Source organism: Verticillium alfalfae, genomic scaffold (genome assembly GCF_000150825.1).
Source record: "Verticillium alfalfae VaMs.102 supercont1.11 genomic scaffold, whole genome shotgun sequence".
Classification (NCBI taxonomy): domain Eukaryota; kingdom Fungi; phylum Ascomycota; class Sordariomycetes; order Glomerellales; family Plectosphaerellaceae; genus Verticillium; species Verticillium alfalfae.
The window spans coordinates 1,138,859-1,156,074 of record NW_003315028.1 but is presented as its reverse complement, the minus strand read 5'-3'; the positions used below and the strand labels follow the sequence as shown (position 1 = coordinate 1,156,074).

General features: G+C 53.2%; 8 protein-coding genes across 8 annotated transcripts in view; 4 read left to right on the top strand and 4 right to left on the bottom strand.

Moving 5' to 3' along the window:
- Positions 1 to 897: 897 nt before the first annotated feature.
- VDBG_08176 (Hsp90 co-chaperone AHA1) lies at positions 898 to 2,506 on the top strand (the record flags this gene model as incomplete). The annotated part of the gene is made up of 2 exons (XM_003001871.1): positions 898 to 2,145; positions 2,199 to 2,506. 2 exons carry the CDS (start codon positions 1,187 to 1,189, stop codon positions 2,215 to 2,217), a joined length of 978 nt encoding a protein of 325 aa, XP_003001917.1.
- Positions 2,507 to 2,646: 140 nt separating this feature from the next.
- VDBG_08175 (palmitoyltransferase SWF1) lies at positions 2,647 to 3,585 on the bottom strand (the record flags this gene model as incomplete). Its single annotated transcript, XM_003001870.1, has 1 exon — positions 2,647 to 3,585. One exon carries the CDS (start codon positions 3,583 to 3,585, stop codon positions 2,647 to 2,649), a length of 939 nt encoding a protein of 312 aa, XP_003001916.1.
- Positions 3,586 to 4,733: 1,148 nt separating this feature from the next.
- On the top strand, positions 4,734 to 7,674 carry VDBG_08174 (conserved hypothetical protein; the record flags this gene model as incomplete). Its single annotated transcript, XM_003001869.1, has 3 exons — positions 4,734 to 4,847; positions 5,277 to 6,008; positions 6,211 to 7,674. 3 exons carry the CDS (start codon positions 4,734 to 4,736, stop codon positions 7,672 to 7,674), a joined length of 2,310 nt encoding a protein of 769 aa, XP_003001915.1.
- A 146-nt stretch (positions 7,675 to 7,820) lies between these two features.
- On the bottom strand, positions 7,821 to 8,852 carry VDBG_08173 (hydrolase; the record flags this gene model as incomplete). The annotated part of the gene is made up of 2 exons (XM_003001868.1): positions 7,821 to 8,681; positions 8,805 to 8,852. The coding sequence occupies 2 exons, from the start codon at positions 8,850 to 8,852 to the stop codon at positions 7,821 to 7,823; spliced, it is 909 nt and encodes a 302-aa protein (XP_003001914.1).
- A 281-nt stretch (positions 8,853 to 9,133) lies between these two features.
- On the bottom strand, positions 9,134 to 11,155 carry VDBG_08172 (conserved hypothetical protein; the record flags this gene model as incomplete). Its single annotated transcript, XM_003001867.1, has 6 exons — positions 9,134 to 9,537; positions 9,588 to 9,861; positions 9,915 to 9,953; positions 10,022 to 10,219; positions 10,293 to 10,510; positions 10,579 to 11,155. 6 exons carry the CDS (start codon positions 11,153 to 11,155, stop codon positions 9,371 to 9,373), a joined length of 1,473 nt encoding a protein of 490 aa, XP_003001913.1.
- A 3,968-nt stretch (positions 11,156 to 15,123) lies between these two features.
- On the top strand, positions 15,124 to 16,077 carry VDBG_08171 (conserved hypothetical protein; the record flags this gene model as incomplete). The annotated part of the gene is made up of 2 exons (XM_003001866.1): positions 15,124 to 15,617; positions 15,678 to 16,077. 2 exons carry the CDS (start codon positions 15,124 to 15,126, stop codon positions 16,075 to 16,077), a joined length of 894 nt encoding a protein of 297 aa, XP_003001912.1.
- Positions 16,078 to 16,398: 321 nt separating this feature from the next.
- Positions 16,399 to 16,717, top strand: VDBG_08170 (conserved hypothetical protein; the record flags this gene model as incomplete). The annotated part of the gene is made up of 2 exons (XM_003001865.1): positions 16,399 to 16,464; positions 16,526 to 16,717. 2 exons carry the CDS (start codon positions 16,399 to 16,401, stop codon positions 16,715 to 16,717), a joined length of 258 nt encoding a protein of 85 aa, XP_003001911.1.
- Positions 16,718 to 17,127: 410 nt separating this feature from the next.
- Positions 17,128 to 17,216, bottom strand: part of VDBG_08169 (xaa-Pro aminopeptidase) — a gene marked incomplete at both ends in the record, with an annotated part of 1,361 nt that continues 1,272 nt past the window's right edge. The window contains one exon of the mRNA XM_003001864.1: positions 17,128 to 17,133. Within this exon, the coding sequence (XP_003001910.1) occupies positions 17,128 to 17,133 (6 nt within the window). The remainder of the gene's footprint in view (positions 17,134 to 17,216) is intronic.

The following is a 17,216-nucleotide window of genomic DNA, read 5'->3' as shown; positions in this document are numbered from 1 at the left end:
GAGCTCGTGGGAAAGCGATGGCATGTTGAGTCCAATCTATTCTTGGAGACGCCAGGGGGCATGATGGGTGTCCAATTGGCTGCTGCGAGGTGCGGAGAAAGAAGAAGCGTCGGCGCTTAATTTTCTACCTCTCTTGGTCGCCCAACCTTTGATTTCGGATGTGATACCACGCTGCGTGATTCGGCTCCTAGGCAAGCTGGTCGAGAACCTTGCATTAGCGTTTCGCCCAAGCTGCTTCGCCAAAGGCACCTCGCATCCGTTGGTCGAGACACGGGAACGCGGCGGTATGACCTGGTTTGCGCAGGCGTACTGAGTCGCTTGACGACAAAGTCCACATATGCATGCCGTGTCACTCTTTACAGAAGCCCGACCCCCCGACCCAACAAGCAAAAGAACCCAAGTCATTCTCGGACAATGGCAAGCGGCCTACCGACTGGCCAGATAGGTGACCTGATCCGCGCGAGTTGGCAGCCTCAAAGCCCAGTAGCAGATAGGCGATAGACCTCTCGGCCTCGCCTCCTTCTCGGTGTGCTGCAGATTAGATACCGGTGTGGTGGGGTTGGTAGTGGCCCTTTGACCCTTTGATCGTGGTTATGCTCCAGATGAGCTTGGCTCTGTTCGGTCTGTTCGATCTACGAATGGACTTTCTTTCCGTCAGGCAGTCGGCAATCAATCAGCCCAGTCCAGTTGCGAGCGGCCTGAGGCTCAGAATGGTGCAGGGCTGCGTTGAGGGTCCCATGGCCTTCAGGCGAGCCGAGATTCTACCGCAGCAGTCTCCACCCCGCAGTCGTCAAAATTCTAGAGCTTTCTCTCGCGAATCCATTCTGAAGCTGTTTTCACTTAACTACCTTACTCCCACTTCGCTCCTGCAGGTGTCCTTAGCAATGAGATAACGACACCGCAAACACGTCCACAGGTAAGACGACCTCCATTGCCAACAACACCTCAACCCCCTTCTTCCCCTCCACATGATGATACGCCAGCTGGCACCAGTCATAGAAAGACTTGTACTCCCATCTTTGATGACACATGCTTCGGTCTTCGACCTCTCTCTGACCATTGGAACTCTACCTACCTACCTGAATCGCAAGCATCACATTGTTCTCGAGCTCTTTGCTGACTTGGATTCAACAGTCAAAAGCCACAGCCTCACAGCTCTCGTCAGAACTGAGTCACCGCTTCCAAGATGGTCCTCCACAACCCTAATAACTGGCATTGGGTCAACAAGGATGTTTCACCGTGGGCCAAGGAGTACCTCGAGACCACGCTCTTGAAGCTCCAGGCTGAGGATGGCGGTGTCACAGCGAAGATCAGCAAGCTCGTGAGCATGGACGGCGATGTGGACGTCAGCCAAAGGAAGGGCAAAGTTATTACCATTTTCGACGTGAAGCTCGTGCTTGAGTACTCTGGCTCTACTCCCGATGAGGCTGACGTTTCGGGTACCATTACGGTCCCCGAGGTCGCCCATGACACCGAGGAAGACGAGTACGTGTTCGACATCGACATTTTCGCCGAGTCCAAGGACAAGCAGCCTGTAAAGGACTTGGTTCGCTCCAAGCTTGTCCCTCAGCTTCGATCTGAGTTCTCTAAGCTCTCTTCAGCCCTCATTGCTGAGCATGGCAAGGATATCCAGCACGCGCCTGGGTCCAACCCATCTAGCGGCTTCTCCACCCCAAAGGTGCATGCGCCTGCAAGCACTTCTAAGTCTGCAGCCCAGTCCTCCGCTCAGGCCAACAATGGAGGCGTCGTGAACACTGTTACCCTGAATGAGACAACTGAGTTCCGTACCTCTGCCGACCAGCTGTACGAGACCTTCACTGATCCCGGTCGTATTGCTGCCTTTACCCGTGCGCCGCCTAAGGTGTTTGAGGGTGCCAAGAAGGGCGGCAAGTTCGAGCTCTTTGATGGCAATGTCTCGGGCGAGTACCTGGAGCTGGAGTCCCCCAAGAGGATCGTGCAGAGCTGGCGTCTCAAGCAGTGGCCCGCTGGCCACTTCTCCAAGCTGAACATTGAGTTCGACCAGAACGACATTGACCACGTTACCTTGATGCGCGTGTCCTGGACCGGCGTTCCTGTTGGCCAGGAGGACGTCACCAAGCGCAACTGGGAGGAGTACTATGTGAACAGCATCAAGCGCACCTTCGGGTAAGTGACTACCTTTTGCACGCGGGCCAAGCTGCACTGCTGACACGAACCAGCTTTGGAACCATTCTGTAATTTTGCACATCCCAACAGGAGGACCGACGGCACCGAAGACTATTCATGCAAATATGAGGTATGGCTGCTTCGCCTGGATATGGCAGACACGTGGTGAGAGGATGAAATCAAAGGCTGTAATCGGTCGCAGTGCCTGCTGCTACCTGATGCCTCCTGCGTGGGGGAACGATAGTTACGAGAAATGGACAATGAAACCCCGTTAAATGCTCATTCTTCGAGAAGCACGACTCCATTCGCCGCGACTGCTTAGGGTTTAATGAATGTACCTTGCATCTATATGTTGACGCCCATCGTTGTCGCTCCACACTGGTCTACTTTTTGTGCCGGTGTCATCGGTAATGCATATTATGATGCGATCCAGTACCCCTAGAGCAGTCTCTCTGGCGGTCGAACTGCCAGCTTGCACTGCCAACAGCGGCCCAGAGTGCCTCAAAACCGAGAGGCTTTCAATGGCTGACGCAGCCGGCCTTCATCCTCAATAGGAGGTTGGTCCCGCCGCTTCCCGAACCCATAATCCTTCACAAAGACGTCCATCATGTTATCCCAAAGCCCCATGTCGTAGAGATTCTCGACATCGCGCATCTTCCAGATGCGTTCCCACCCGCCCTGTCCAGGTCCACCGGCGGCCGGCGGCATGCCGTTCTCGGTCGTCACCAGGACCTGTTGGGTGTCGAGCGGCCATCGCGAAGTCGCCGACCCGCGCAGGGGGTCCTTCATTCTGTTGGTCGACATGCTGCGTTTGAATGCAAGTCCATCGTCCATGTCTTCCTTCCACTCGGACCACTTGAGGGATTCGTTGGTGGTCGTGCCGCAGTAGATGAGCCACAGCGTATAGATGAGCAGACCCCAAACCAAGGGGGTCGTCATGGACGACAGCAGCGTGACAGCCCCCATGCTGACGTCGTCCTGAAGCCCCCAGCTCCAGATGAGGAAGTAGTCCTCCCAGCTGAGCGAGCTTGGCGGCCAGACGGACCATCCAGGAAACCTAGCCCGGATCTTGGCTGTGAGGATCGAGTAGCCCAGAGCACCACCGTATGTCGTTAAAATGGCAGTCGAAAGGAGGAGCAGGACGAACCATTTGTGGTTTTCGTAGCCGACACATCCGTTAATGAAGATGCAATGATGGTCGCACTTTGCGATGCAGCGTTTGCAGATACTGCAGTGCTTGGATCTCGGGGGCTTGATGAAGCCGCAGGTGCTGCACTTGTGGCCGGGGTGAAAGATGGAGTAGTCGTATGGATAGAGCGACATGTAATAGGCGTGATTCTCCGGCGTGATGTAGCCGGGATCGGCGTTGACCGCCAGGTAAAGAAACAAGTATGGCAAAAAGACGCTGATGGAGCCGAAGACTCGATGGGAGGTCGACATTTGAGACCAGGCGCTCGGTAGGTACAAGTACTCGGCACCTAAGAGCAAGCCAAAGAAGAATATCTACACCCATCAGAATGAACAGGGAGGCCTGAGACAGGAGTAACGCACCACTATCGTCGGATGTCTGTCGTACATGATGTAATTTCCAAATCGTGAGAAAGATCGGGATAGACGCCCCGACGTCAAAATCCGATCGAGAGCAACGAGTCCATCTGGAACACGAACAAAGAGTAACTTATACAGCGCCGCGACTGGAGTATTTCTAGTGTTTTCTTCATCAGCTTTTTGAATGGGGTGCATTGCGGAGCAGCTGGCTTACCTTAAGGCTGGAAGTCGTCCGAAGAAGAGCACGAACACGAAGAACGAAATGCTCAGCACGATTGTCGCTACTGTTCTAATTATGCCCATCTTTGCAAATGCAACTCAGTAACATGCACCTCAAGCCCGACGGGTACAAAAAGAGCAACACGTGAATCCTCGCAGGACGCTGTGAGGCTCGTCTCAGCGGCCTACCAAAAATTCAAGACGTCAGCAGCAGGCAGCAAAGAGGTGAGACTGTAGTCGCAGTTGCCATCAGCTGCATCGGGCACGACGGCTGTAGCTCGCTTCGTAACACAACCCGAGTTGCACCAAGCGAATAGCAGTGATTTACCTCCTGTTTTGCCCTTCAGTCGTGCACCCTTTGGTCTCAAATATGACCAAAGCAATGCGGATGGCTCGTTGAGAGACCAACGTCACCGGATAACCGACGCTGACAAGCTGGGTGCTCGAATTTTGCTTACTAACAGAGAGTTGCGGGGTGTATGGGCTGCACGTGAGGACGCGATGGCACGGGTTCAATCGCGCCTCATCACGCGTCAGTCACTGGCACCTTCTCCTAGGTCACAACGTGCGGACGTCAGGCCGCTACGCCGCCAACTGCTCAGTGAGCACCAGTCACGAAAGGGCAGGGAACCACGGACTTCACAACTTGCGGGACCCCCGCTGAGTAAAAGACCTGGGGTCGGCACCTTCAAGATCTACAACGTAAATCTACTTCAGAACGCCTGCAACTGCCCCCAGTCTTGCGCCCTAAGGTCCATACAGATTCTCGTTCTTCAAGCTCCAGTTCGCGTCGAGACAATCCGCGGGTCGAATCACAAAGAATGTCGGCAGCCATCACTTATGAAGGACTGCCCGGTGGCCAATTATTCAAGGGCATAAAGTTTTGGGTCGCACAGCGGGTTGCCTGTCGAAAGTCCTTGCTGGATTCTATCTCGGTCAGTTAAAAATCGTACCCTGATACTCATTTTCCTGACTCGGGTGCAGAATAATGGCGGCTCGATCGTACCTTTGGAGAAGAATGCCGATATGCTCATCGCAGACCATATGCGAGCAGACGCGCCACCAGATGCCTACTCCTGGAAATGGGTCGATGATTCTATCAAAAAGGGCGTTCTGCAGAACAAAGATGATGGCACATACCTAATTGGTCATCAATCTCAGAAGTCCCGCCCTACGGCGTCCGCTGCACCGGGGAAAAGCACTCGTACTCCATTCACTCCATCTGATGATTCTGACCTCATCAAGTGGGTTCTTGCGAATAGTAAGAACGACAAGGGAAATGCGGTATACCAAGATCTCGAGCGGGTTGTATGTATTCATTCCCAGCTTCTGCTTCGCTATTACTAATAAAATAATCTGTTCAGAACAATCGCCACACTTATCAATCGTGGAGAGATCGCTGGGTCAAGAAGCTCTCTTTTTTGTCCCAGGAGGAACTGCAAAAGAGGATCATTAGCAGCACCCCGGCTCAGCTGCCGGAACAGCGTGATGCACAAGCGCAGCATCAACCAAGTGGAAGTCCGATTCAACAACCAAAATTGCAGAATCTGGAGAGCACTACGCAGCTCAAAGAACTCGCGTCATCCTGGCCTCAAGGCCAGTGGTGGCACTCCGATTACCCGCTCGAGGAGCCTGTTCAGCAGCGCACGGTCGATTCCATGCTGCGGGTTACCAAATACGTCTTGGAGGCCGACGATCGACTGGACGACCTCTGGAAAGAGGACGGCATCTTGTCACGCCTAGCGCGCACCAAAGGCGCCGGCCTGCTGACTCGTACTGTCGCCGATGCAGCGCGCCAGGAGATCAAGTCTCATTACCGAAATCAGCTGGAGCGTGCAGTTAGTTCTCCTGCTGAGCCTTGTGAACTTCCAGAGTCACAGGCCGATGCGCAGATGGCGAGCCCTCTAGTATCCCGTCTACGTGATCAGTCTCCTCGCAACAGTCTGCCTAAGTTGTCCAAGAATGAGGCACCGCAGTCATCGCAGAGAGCCCGATTTACGCCGGAACATGATATTTTGATAGCTAAGAGTGTCAAACGTGCAGCGAGGCAAGGCATACAGGCCGGCCCAAAATGGTTTCAAGAGTTTGCTGTAGAGGTATGCGTGCAATAGGAGATGGTACAGGTTGATTCGAGCTGACCGTATGAAGAACCCAGAACATACCTGGCAATCATGGCGAAATCACTGGCTGAAAGTCCTGAGGCCTCGTATCGAGGCTGCAGAGGGCAAGGGACAGAAATACGACTTCTATCACGCATATTCAAAACCACCATTTCGAAACCAAAGTACCTCCCCACAGGAAAACGCCCCCCCAAACGACAAACGTCGTGGTGTGCGACGAACAACCACGAGCCCCGAGAGGGTGGAGGATGTCATTGAAGTTAAAGATGTGCAGACCGAGCCTCCTTCCCCAGAGCTCGATGACGACAGAAACGAATTTCTTGCCAACATAGCCGCATACTCTGAGGTCATGGAACTCGCCATCGACTTGCAGCCCAAGATATGTAGACAGTCAGTGGATCTTTACCTGCTACACGTAGCTGTCGAGGCCTACCGAGATCCAGATGGTGAAGAGGACTGGCAACAAGTCGCGGAACAGCTTGGGTTCACACGTGGTCAGTATCCGAATGCCGCGAAGCTTCTGCGTAAATGTTACGAAAACACTTTGCGAGACTTCGTCAATACCCTCCAAGAACCCGACAGCCAGAGCAACGCCGAAGAGGGTATACCAGACCCTGCTGATGGAAATGGCGCGATTATTTCTGGAGCAAGTGACCCTGAGATATCACCAGAAGACGACGAGGGGCAATGGCACTCGCAGGAGATTTCGCACCATAACACTGGTTCTACAGCAGACTTGAGTGCTGCATCCGGGCGAGGTTCTTTGGGTGCCAAGAGGAATAGAACTACTGATATGATCCATGACGCCTCAGTTCTTGGCAGCTCAGCGCACAAACGACAACGGAGAAGTAGGGATGACGAGATTCCCTCCACCCCGGATAATGTTTCGCTGGCCTCCAAAGTAGATGGAACTAACTTGGGGACTCGTTCCAAATCCAACTCTGTGATTCGCGGCCTTGCCGCGAGAGACGAGGTGTACGACTCGCTGGACACGGGTGACGATGAAATCACACCATCACAGCAACTTCAACAAGAGGCAACGGATGATTCACCGATACCTCTTAATCTGCCTCTCAGGGATTCCGCTCGCAAACGACATGAGAGCAAGCCTGATAGGAAGGGGGCTGGGGAACATGACCTCACAATAGGTACCATAAATCGAGGAGTGAACAGGATTCATGAATGGTCGGCGAGCGTGGCTAAAGCACACGAACGAAACAATGAAGTTCGACCAGCTCTCGAGACAGACCAAGACGCTGACGAGGTCGCGAGGAAGGTGGAGTATTACGAATCATTTGGATACTCACGCAAGATCGTTTGTCGAGCACTGACAGCAACATGCATGGAAACCGGAATAGCCAGCGAAGTTATGGAGATGCTGAAGACACACCCAAACCAGGGGTTGCCTACCAACATGATGGGGGTGTGGACGTCAAAAGATGACGAAGGACTTAGATTCATCTGCGGTGAGCCGTACTCCGACCCCAAGATCGAACGGGACCGGTCACACAATGTGGGGAGGGAACGAAGGAGACTGGAGCATAAACATGGACGCAACAGGATCGCGACCCGGATCGAGTTCCTCGCCATCACCCGGCACGAAGCAAGACGGAAGAGGATGGAGACTTTGCCGATACCCTGATCGATGTGTTCATTTACGGCTTGCAAAAAGTGCAATGATCAATGAAGTTAGCATGGTTAGCGACGCATTATTTCAAGAGCTTGTTTACGGTACCGCAGTTTTTTTATTTTTCTTCTAAGGCATCCTAAATAGAGATGTCCCATTCCTCAACCAATCTCGCCTTCTTTGACCAGAGAGTACCCGTAATGCCATCCTTCTCGTCCCAAGTCTGCCCTTACTTTATAGCCGCCCTCGGCAGCATCGAGTATGTCAAGGTCCACGTCCACGACACTCATACCCTCCTCCGCCCCCTGCCTCCCTTGAGATCCCAGCAGTGGCATCCCGACCTGACTCACCCCGCAAAAGCTCACAGATTGATCCTCTCCCTTTGCGCTCGGCTTCGGACCTCCAGCGTTGACAAAAATGACTGCAGCAGAGCTCTCACATGCCCTTGCAACAACCACGCTGTCAAGGAACACCCTCTCGCTCTCCAGATTGATGACCCTTCCCGTCCGGTCGCGATACTGGTCCATCAGCCAAAATGCCGGGATGATCACGACACGCGCTCCATCTCGCACCAGCTCCCTCATCGCCTCGGGAAACGCCAGGTCCCAGCACACCAGCATGCCTACTCGGCACCCGCCGCCGAGCGCCGTGTCGAAAGCCTTGTGCTCCGAAGGGTCCGCGACGAGGTGGGGCCGCTCATTGTGCCAGAGGTTCTTCTTCTGATAGCGCGAGAGAACCTCGCCGCCGCTAGAGATGAAGTACGCAATGTTGACGAGGTCGCCCGTCTCGGCCCGGTGCTCAACGAGGGTACCCGGGACGATGGCAATGGCCAGTTCCCTGGCGAGAGCCTGGTACCTCTCGAGATAGAGGGGGGACTGCTCGCAGCAAGCGAGAAAGCGGGGGTCTTGCGGCGCCCAGGATGTGAGATGATATTCTGGGAGGACGGCGATGTGAGCGCCCTGGGATGCAGCGTCGCGGATGAATGACTCGGCTTTGGTAAAGTTGGACGCAGGGGAGAGCGGCTACATATACGTCAGCACTACTGGACTTCTCCAATGTAGATTCGAATAAATTCCTCTCATCAAGGTAGTCTCGGCAAGTGGCGGGATGCCAAATTGTAACCATCGCGCGATTGACTGACTGACCTCAGAATAAAGTTGGACAAGAGCGACTCTGATCACTGAGGAAGACATTGCGGCAGTGAGGCTTGCACACTGGGCCGAGTGGGCTCAGATGCTTTATTATCGCGGTGTCGGCACATTCAAGTTGGAGTTATAATGCCGCTGATACACCTGGAATTTGAGGGTGCCGATAAGAAGAGGCACATCAGCTGCTGCCACATACATACGTTGTCTGCTTCCGCATGCAGGACGGTCGCTTCGCAAGTGACGCGCCCCACCACCACGACACCACCATTATTGCATCGACTACTGGCAGTCCATCAACTAGAAGAATCCCATAACAATTAGACTGTACTATGTTTGCTTCGGTAGCAAATACGAACGTTTGCTAATTCAAGGCCTTACCCGAAAATCCTCAAGCTACGCAATTTCAACCATCACCATTTCTTCCTGATGTCCCAAATCATCGCGCCTATGCTTCTCAGCTATGATCGATCCCCAGAATAAATCCCATGGAGAGTATAAACCTCCACTTAGCCCCCAATGTTCTGTAAAACGAAAGTCCCAAGATTTCATGCGAATACTACCGCCTAGATCGTCCCATTTCGAAAGCGAACAGTAGATGGAATGATTGGTGTAAGCTTTGAGCCGCTTTGGATTCCGGTGCCCAGCCTGAAGGAGCCATTGTCGTTCCAAATTCGCACAATGTCGCGTGGGAAATGACGTGCTAAAGAAATGGCGAACCCAGTGAGCTCGCCTAGTTGATCGTCAGTTTGAGTTTTGGGCTACAACTGACGAGTTACGCACCAAGGGCAACCAGTCCAAGATTTCTGACAGCTGACGGAGGTAGTCCGTATGAGCCCATGGTCAAAGAGACTGTTGGACAAACAATGTATGGCCACCAATTCATCCAGCCAACACTGCCACGAATAGAATCGTGGACCGTGCTAGCCGAAGCCGAGGCTTCTGTCAACTTGTCAAGTATGTCTTCGGCTTTTGTATGAGCTTGCTCTATCATCCCAATGTGGTTTTCGTGGTTCTTAGCGAGTCGATCCGACAAGTCAAGTAAAGTATTCATCCTCTGATTCATGTCAATCAAGCAGCTCGACAACTGCCGATATTCACCATGCTTACTTGCTCGAGGCGGTCTTGCTGATATGCAAGGGCAACAGTCTGAGAATTTGATGCCGTCTACGACAAAATGAGTCATGAGTCTTGGGTGTTGGAGGGAGGCCACGTACAATATGCTCTTGAAGGGAATTTGTCGAGGTCATGACACCTTCAAGTGCTGCAACAACGGACGACTCGAGATCGGTATACTTTTGTATGGTCTCAAGAGCACGATCGTGAGAAGTCGAGCTGTCGGCATTACTTTGCAGGACTGTCTCAATGAGGACTGAGATCAGTTGCTGGAGAGTATTGGCGTCCCGTAGGCCGTTCTGGATCGAAGACGTAGTGTCCTATGAATATGAGCTCGACCGTACCCGCACATCATCGTGAGTATCGACCTACCTTTGTCGTGTGAAAGACCCTTTCGGACAACATTTGTTCCAGCGCGGCGAGGCCATCTCGAACATGATTCAGGCGGGGTGTTAGGTGATCCAGATTGAGGTGAGCATTATCTAACTTGTCATTGATGGATTGCAGATGTTTCTCCAGCTCGGCTTCAACACCACGAGTGAGCCTGGAGAGCACTCCAGTCAACCGTTTGTATAACTCCACGTTTTGCGCTAGATATTGTTAGTACAAGCAATGGGGAAAACAAAGCATGAGAACGAGCCTTTTTCATTGTCAGCACGAGCGGCCTCGCAGAATCTGAGAGCCTTGTGGCGGTAGCTGACCCAAGTGTTCCACGCAGAATCTGACTTGGCCAGGGCAGTGAGGCAAGAGTCGATCTCTCGCGTCGAGACGTGAAGGTTCATCTTGTCGAATGCTGGAAGATTGAGTAGTACGGTCTCTCGAAATCTGGAGCAATCAGGCGGAATGGAAAAGCTACCCCGTTCAAGATCGCAAATGGCTAAACTGGCGGCGTAGGAATCGACAAAGTCGCGAACCTGACGACCACTGTCGATCAACACGGTGGCATCGTCTTTGCCGTCGAGGAGTTGACAGTTGTTGACAAGGAGACGAGCTGCGACCCGGTGGCAGAGAGGCTGGGTTTCGAGTTCTTGCAGCTCACGCAAGGCCACTGCGTACATACTTGGCAGGGGTAAGTCCTTCTCCATACCAAGTGTGGAACTCAGGGTTGTATCCCCTAGGAAGCCTCCCGGTGCTGGGCGTTTCGTTTGTATACCCCACGAGAGCGCCGAAATATGCTGGCACCAGGCTGCTAGGACCAAGACTACGAGATGAGAGCCCGCAAAGAGTCGCATCATGTCTTGGTTCCCCAGTCCTGGAGCCGTTTTGAGATTTGTCTTTCAAGCTGTGAGCTGCGTAGGAAATGTTGTTGCAAAGTTGCAGGGGCTGAGAGAAGTATGGCAGCGTTGAGCAGAGAGCTTGCTTCCGAGACTTCGTGGATAAAGGAGTGGATGGGGGGACACAAGTTCTGGATATCTGGCCACTACTTGTAATGCACTTGCCTACCTAGGTAGGTGTTCAGGATAATTGATTTATGCTTCTGCGGAATGACTTTAAGTGTCAGAACTCTGAGGCAGGAGCAGCTTTTAGGAGGAGCTTTAGGGCAGGATCACATCGATGGTCATTAGGTACCTTCCTCGAGGTAGGGCAGGAGGTCTGCAAACAGACTTTCAGCCAGCAGCCGCGCAGAGATGGTCTGAAGAGGCAACGGCGGGCATGCAAAGCTTCTTTTAAAGGAGACGGCAAGTGCGTCAGTGAACATCAAACTCAAGCTGGCATCTTGCAGTTCATGTTGGACCCTATTGGCGCCCGAAGCTATTGCAGACTGATCTATAAATCATGGTCAATAGAGCATCGCCATGCGAACCCCCTCATTCCCTTCATGGTGTATCTACTGAGCGAAGCGTCCCTTTGATTTAAGGAAGGTGGCGTTGAACATGTGCTGAAGTGTGCTGAAGTTGCCGTAAATCGGGGCCAGAGATGTGGTGCAGAAACACTGAATACGTTCGCTGATACCAAAATGACGCTGATTCACTCTACAAACTACCATACTAAGCAATGCCGTTGAGACACACGATGCCAAGGGTGTCAAGCAGCACCCTCCCCTCACATGATATACCGAAGAATCAGCAAGAAGCTGATTGGGGCCATGATCTTGCAAAACCCTTCCCCTCAAAGACGTGGCGGCGTGGACATCAATCAAGACGTCACAGCACATGACAGATCAGGTCCGAAGGCCGCGGCTGCACACCCTTTCAGTTGTTCAACAGCCCATAGCAGGTCTTGACGGCACTGGGCTACCCTTGCATTTGGACCGGACCCAAGCGGGGAGCTCGGCTTGTATGCAGTAGGAGATGACAGGTCCTTCGTGTGGATGCATGCGACATGTGTGGCAGCCATCTTGTGGTTGCATCGCGTGGGCGTCGTGTATGCAACAAGGTTGGCGACATGACATGGAACTGGTGACACGAAGATATTGAGGTCTTTGAATCTCTACAGTACATATCGATTGAAAGCATGTATTGAGGAGGCGCACTGGAATTTTTTTATTCTAACGTGGATGGGCAGGTGTGCCGTGATGGGGCGAAGTACTGCGTGTACTAGAGCAAAAGTAAGGGTTTGGTAAACGTTGCGGGGTGAGGCGGGGTTTCGGGGGTTCTGACAGCTCACAAGACCGGCCGATGGCAAGCCCCCACGACGTGATCAAACCCCTCTCCTGGACAGTGGCTCGGCAGGAGGTAGGGATTCAACGTGGATTCCTTGTTTTCCTTCTGTAACGAAAACTTCAGTCAAAGACGTCTGATACTGATACGGCTGTCGAAGGCTCACAACTTGAACCATGAGGTATGAGACACGAAGTAGCTGCGAGGGCCCTGATTTCGCATGTTGATCAGACACAACGGACCAAACTAGGGCTGACCTCGACACCGCATTAGCCTCGCTGAGGATATTTCCCAATTGCTATTGTTCTGTTTCGGATATGTGACGAAAATCAAGCCTGACCTAGACTAGTGCTACAAGTCACGAGAAAACGACACGAAAGGGAGCTGGCTCCCTAGCGTGACGGGGTTGCACAGCACCCACGCTCTCGGCAGCCTGCATGCCTTCTGGCTCCATGTATGGAAACCTCGGGGGATATTCTAGGTTTGACTGATAGCATGAAGAGATGAATGATCTGCCCTTAGCCCGCCTCCCCGCCTTTGCGGCCCGCCTTCGCTCGACATATATTTACCCCCGAGCCTCCGCAACTGGGCCGGAACTATCGTTGACAACATGTGAATTGATTGCCCCCCAGGCCATAGTACTGCGATTCCAGTCACAGAGTCTCCCCGCTGTTACTAGACAGCTGTGACCTCTAGGTCCGGAGCAGGTGCAGGACAACAATTCAGTTCTGTCAGGAGAAGATACGTTATCAGCGTTCATAACTCTTGAGCCTCATGCTAGAGACTGTATGTCCTTGAGTAATACTGGTAAGAGTGTATTTTGCTTGCAAACAAAGCTAGATTCTGCTTGCACGTTTCTTGTCTTGACTCTCCGGACGGCTCACACGAGACAGGCCATAGTTTGTCCGCACATACTACTCTACATCGATACTTTCAGTACTCAGACACCAAAAAAACCGGGGAGGACCTGTATAATGTGTATCCAGGTCGATAAGATGTGGGAGTGTGGTCATACAGGCTTTTATAACCTCAAGTGGTGCCACCAGATCGGCTGTCGGGGACCAAGCCCGAAGCATGACCTTGTGGCGGCGACTGGAAAGTGTGTCGACTGTGCGAGTCGATCTAAAGACCCGAATCCTCGTGGATGAGCCTAGACGATATTTCAGTATGAAGGATCGAGCCAGTGCGAGCAGAAGGGAGCCATATGTCTCGGCAATTGTCAAAAGCAGGACTTGTACCGAGTTGTACACTGGGTCTAAGGTATCATAAGATCGGGACATGTATGTTTCCTTGTTGCCCCGTGGCGGTCGTGTGCCACCAGAGCTGAGTTGGCAAATTGTCGTAGTGTAAATAGGCGACGGATGCAGGTGAGCGAAAGATCTCTATGCATTATTGTGCGTGCCCTGAGGAAATAAATCTACATGTAGCACGTGGCAAAGAACAAAAACCCTGTGCTGGTACTCAGCCTTCCACTTCAGGCCTGGTCCGCTGTCAAATGTCACTGGCCGAGGATCTTCAGGGGACTAATCACCTAGAACGCTCCCCGGGGCTCCCCCGGTGGGCGAGCTGGGGGCGGAACGTCGGGAAGTGACTCCCTGCAAGGCGTGGTGGAGCCCATGTTGCGATGAGTCAGCTGCAAGGCTAAGGCCGCTAACGCCCCGTAGCGGGGCCTCGGGCTCGTCATCCAACCATGAAGCTCACCTGCGGTTCTCGGCGTCGGATCGCACGACTCCCCTCTCCAGCCTTGAGTATCATACGATTGTCAACATGAAGTGGTCGATTTTCGTCAGGCGCAACCAAAATCTTCCGCTTAGCGGGAACTTCTCCCTGAGAAGGTCAGGCCATCATCTGGCCTGTCGAATCTCGCCTCCGGAACCTCATTGGCCTTCCGGCTTCCATACCTTGCCCTCCTCGCTCCCCCTGACCCGAATGAACAAAAGTGACATTTGCGACTCACCATTCCCTCCCGTATCCATTCCGCAACCTGCTAGTAGCATTCGCAAGCGAAACCCGGCGACCACCCCCTTCGCAAGTCTCAACTAAATATCTTTTTGCGCTTGTTGGAAGCTTGCTAAACAGCTTGGTGCGTATTTGTGCTCTCGCTTTCCCCAATTCCTTTGCCTGGTCATGTTTCCCCACCATCATCCATTCACACCACCTAACGTAGCCTAACTTTCTTGGTCGCGACACCTCCCATGCCTTGCTGTCGCCTCGTTGCTGCTTCAAATCTCGAATCAATTGACGGCCACTGCTAATTTTCCACAAGCCTGCGAACTCCTCCGCACTGTCTGCTCTCATCATCGCAACGCCAAGTCGGTGCGATCCCCGCCATTCCGACCTCTATCCCGCACAAGGGCCATACAGCCTTTTAGGACCGCCCTTCGCCAAGTAGCAACAGCGCGAAGTCTGGAGACGACACCAAAGCCCGTGCCGAGTGATGCTGCAAGCCTAGCAAACAAGTCTTTGCCGCGAACATTCCTCAACATTGGCTACAATCTCGCCAGCACCGCCGAGTTCCCTTCGTGTTCGCATAGCCAGAAGCCAGTCGATTCCTAGATCGTACGACCCCTCGAAGCTTCGGGGGTCGACATGCTGGCGCTGTAATGGACCCCGACTTTCTCAAAAACCTTGAATATTTCGCCACACCCAATAACCAAACACCCACCAACCCCGACCAGGCCGGCGAATCGTCCATCGCAGCTGCCGCTCGCAATGAGACCGATGCTGCCTTCTGGGACGCGCTCGCGAAAGGCGAGCCATCCTTGACCGGGGCGTCTTCCAATCCGCCTTCCTCATCAGTACCCTCTTTTGCGCAGTCCTCCACAGCGCCGACGAACCTTTCGTACCGGCCCGTGCTGGGCCAGGCCAATAACAAACGACCGGGGCCTGGGCTTTCAAGGATAACACAAGGTATAGCTAGCCCACGAAGAAAGGAAGGGCACGAGAAGAAGAGGACCAAAATGGATCCGGATGCGGCAGCTCTAGAGTCGGTTGACTACTGGATTCAATTTGACGATGATGACGCAGACAACAACCTGGGTGGTAGTTTCGAAATCGACTTTTCAAAACGGCCCAGTAATCCTTCACATTTCGGCAGGTAGGCAGGCGGCGCAACGTGACGGAACTTTTGCAGGCGGCACAGACTGACTTGCGACAGACCACCAGCGCGGCTCAATCCCTTGCCTACGACACCAGGGTTGGGCACCGGCCTTTATGCAAACCCAACGTTCAGGGAGGATGATTTTCTGGACGACGGCGCCCTCGACAATGCGCTGTCTGAGGATGAGGATTTTCTCGACAACATGAATTTGGGCGAGCAGCTATCAACCATTGAAACTCAGCCCCCATCAGAAGTACCGCCTCGAGAGGGACTCTACTCAACACCATTGAGCTGGGAGAAACCAGCCCCTGGCCTCAGAATGAACCCGCTTTTTGGCCTCGGTGCGCCTATGCTGGACCCCGAGCAAAGGCGATTGCTCGCCATTGCCCTCAACGCAGGAGGATCCGCCAACAACATTGCTTTCCGGGCTCCGGGTTTGGCATGGGAGGTGACATAGGATCCGAGTACTCGAGCATGGGCCACATGGGGATCGAGTGCTGCGACAGCAAGCCTCAGCGAGATCTCAAAGCCAGCCGGCGACGAGCCGACGAAGTCCAAGGGCAAAGGGAAGGAGAAGGAGGGCGAGGCACCGAGGCCTGCGAAACAAACGAAGGCACAGAAAGTACAAGCTGCCAAAGCTGCCGCTGCTGCAGAGGCGGCAAATGAGAAAGGGAAATTGGGGGATCGGACCGCGCACAATGATATCGAGAGGAAATATCGCACAAACCTCAAGGACAAAATTGCGGAGCTCCGAGATGCGGTCCCGTCTCTGAAGTCCATGCCCGAGGAGGGCGACGAAGACGACGATGACAGCCAGACCCGCGGAGCGCCCAAAGTCAGCAAGGTATGGCGTCTCTGCTCCACAATGTGAATGCTATTCTTTTGGCGGTTCTGACTGTGTTTAGGGAACTGTTCTACTGAAAGCAACGGAATACATCCACCATCTCGAAAAGAGAAACCAGGCAATCATGAAGGAACACCAAGAGCTCGCTCGCCGGCTGCAAGCATTTGAGCAATTGTTGACGGCGACCGCTCGACAACCGTTCCCAATGCCGACCTACAGCAGGACCATGTTTGACCCCCGCGGATTCTGTTAGAATTCTTTGTTCGTCACGACCTTTCACGGCCAATCTGTACATCATCTGCTGCTTGCAGTAGCCATATAATGAATGAACTGGAGTTTATTGGGTTGGATAACCAACGAAGACATGCATCTGTGCTGGGGGCCGAGAACCTGACCTCATTCTTCTGAAAGCCACGGCCTGACCGAAGGCCAGAGAGACGGGGGAGAGAGAGATCACATCAGATGAGCATGGGTTTTAAAACGGCGTTTACATGTTGCATTCAGGGCGATGTTGATGAGCATCTGCAGTCAAAAGGGAATAATTTCCATCATCACGAGAGCAAAACCGATGCGATTAGATTATTTTCGCGGCAATATACTGAGCCAACCGGAGCCTTGCTACTCCCGCTGTGTGCCGTCCATGTCCTGACGATAGATGGCGAGTCAAATCTGTCGTAAGTATGGTGATGTACAGGTCATGTTACATGTAGTCCAGACGAGGCCGGGCTCAATCCCGTAGCGCCTCAATGTCA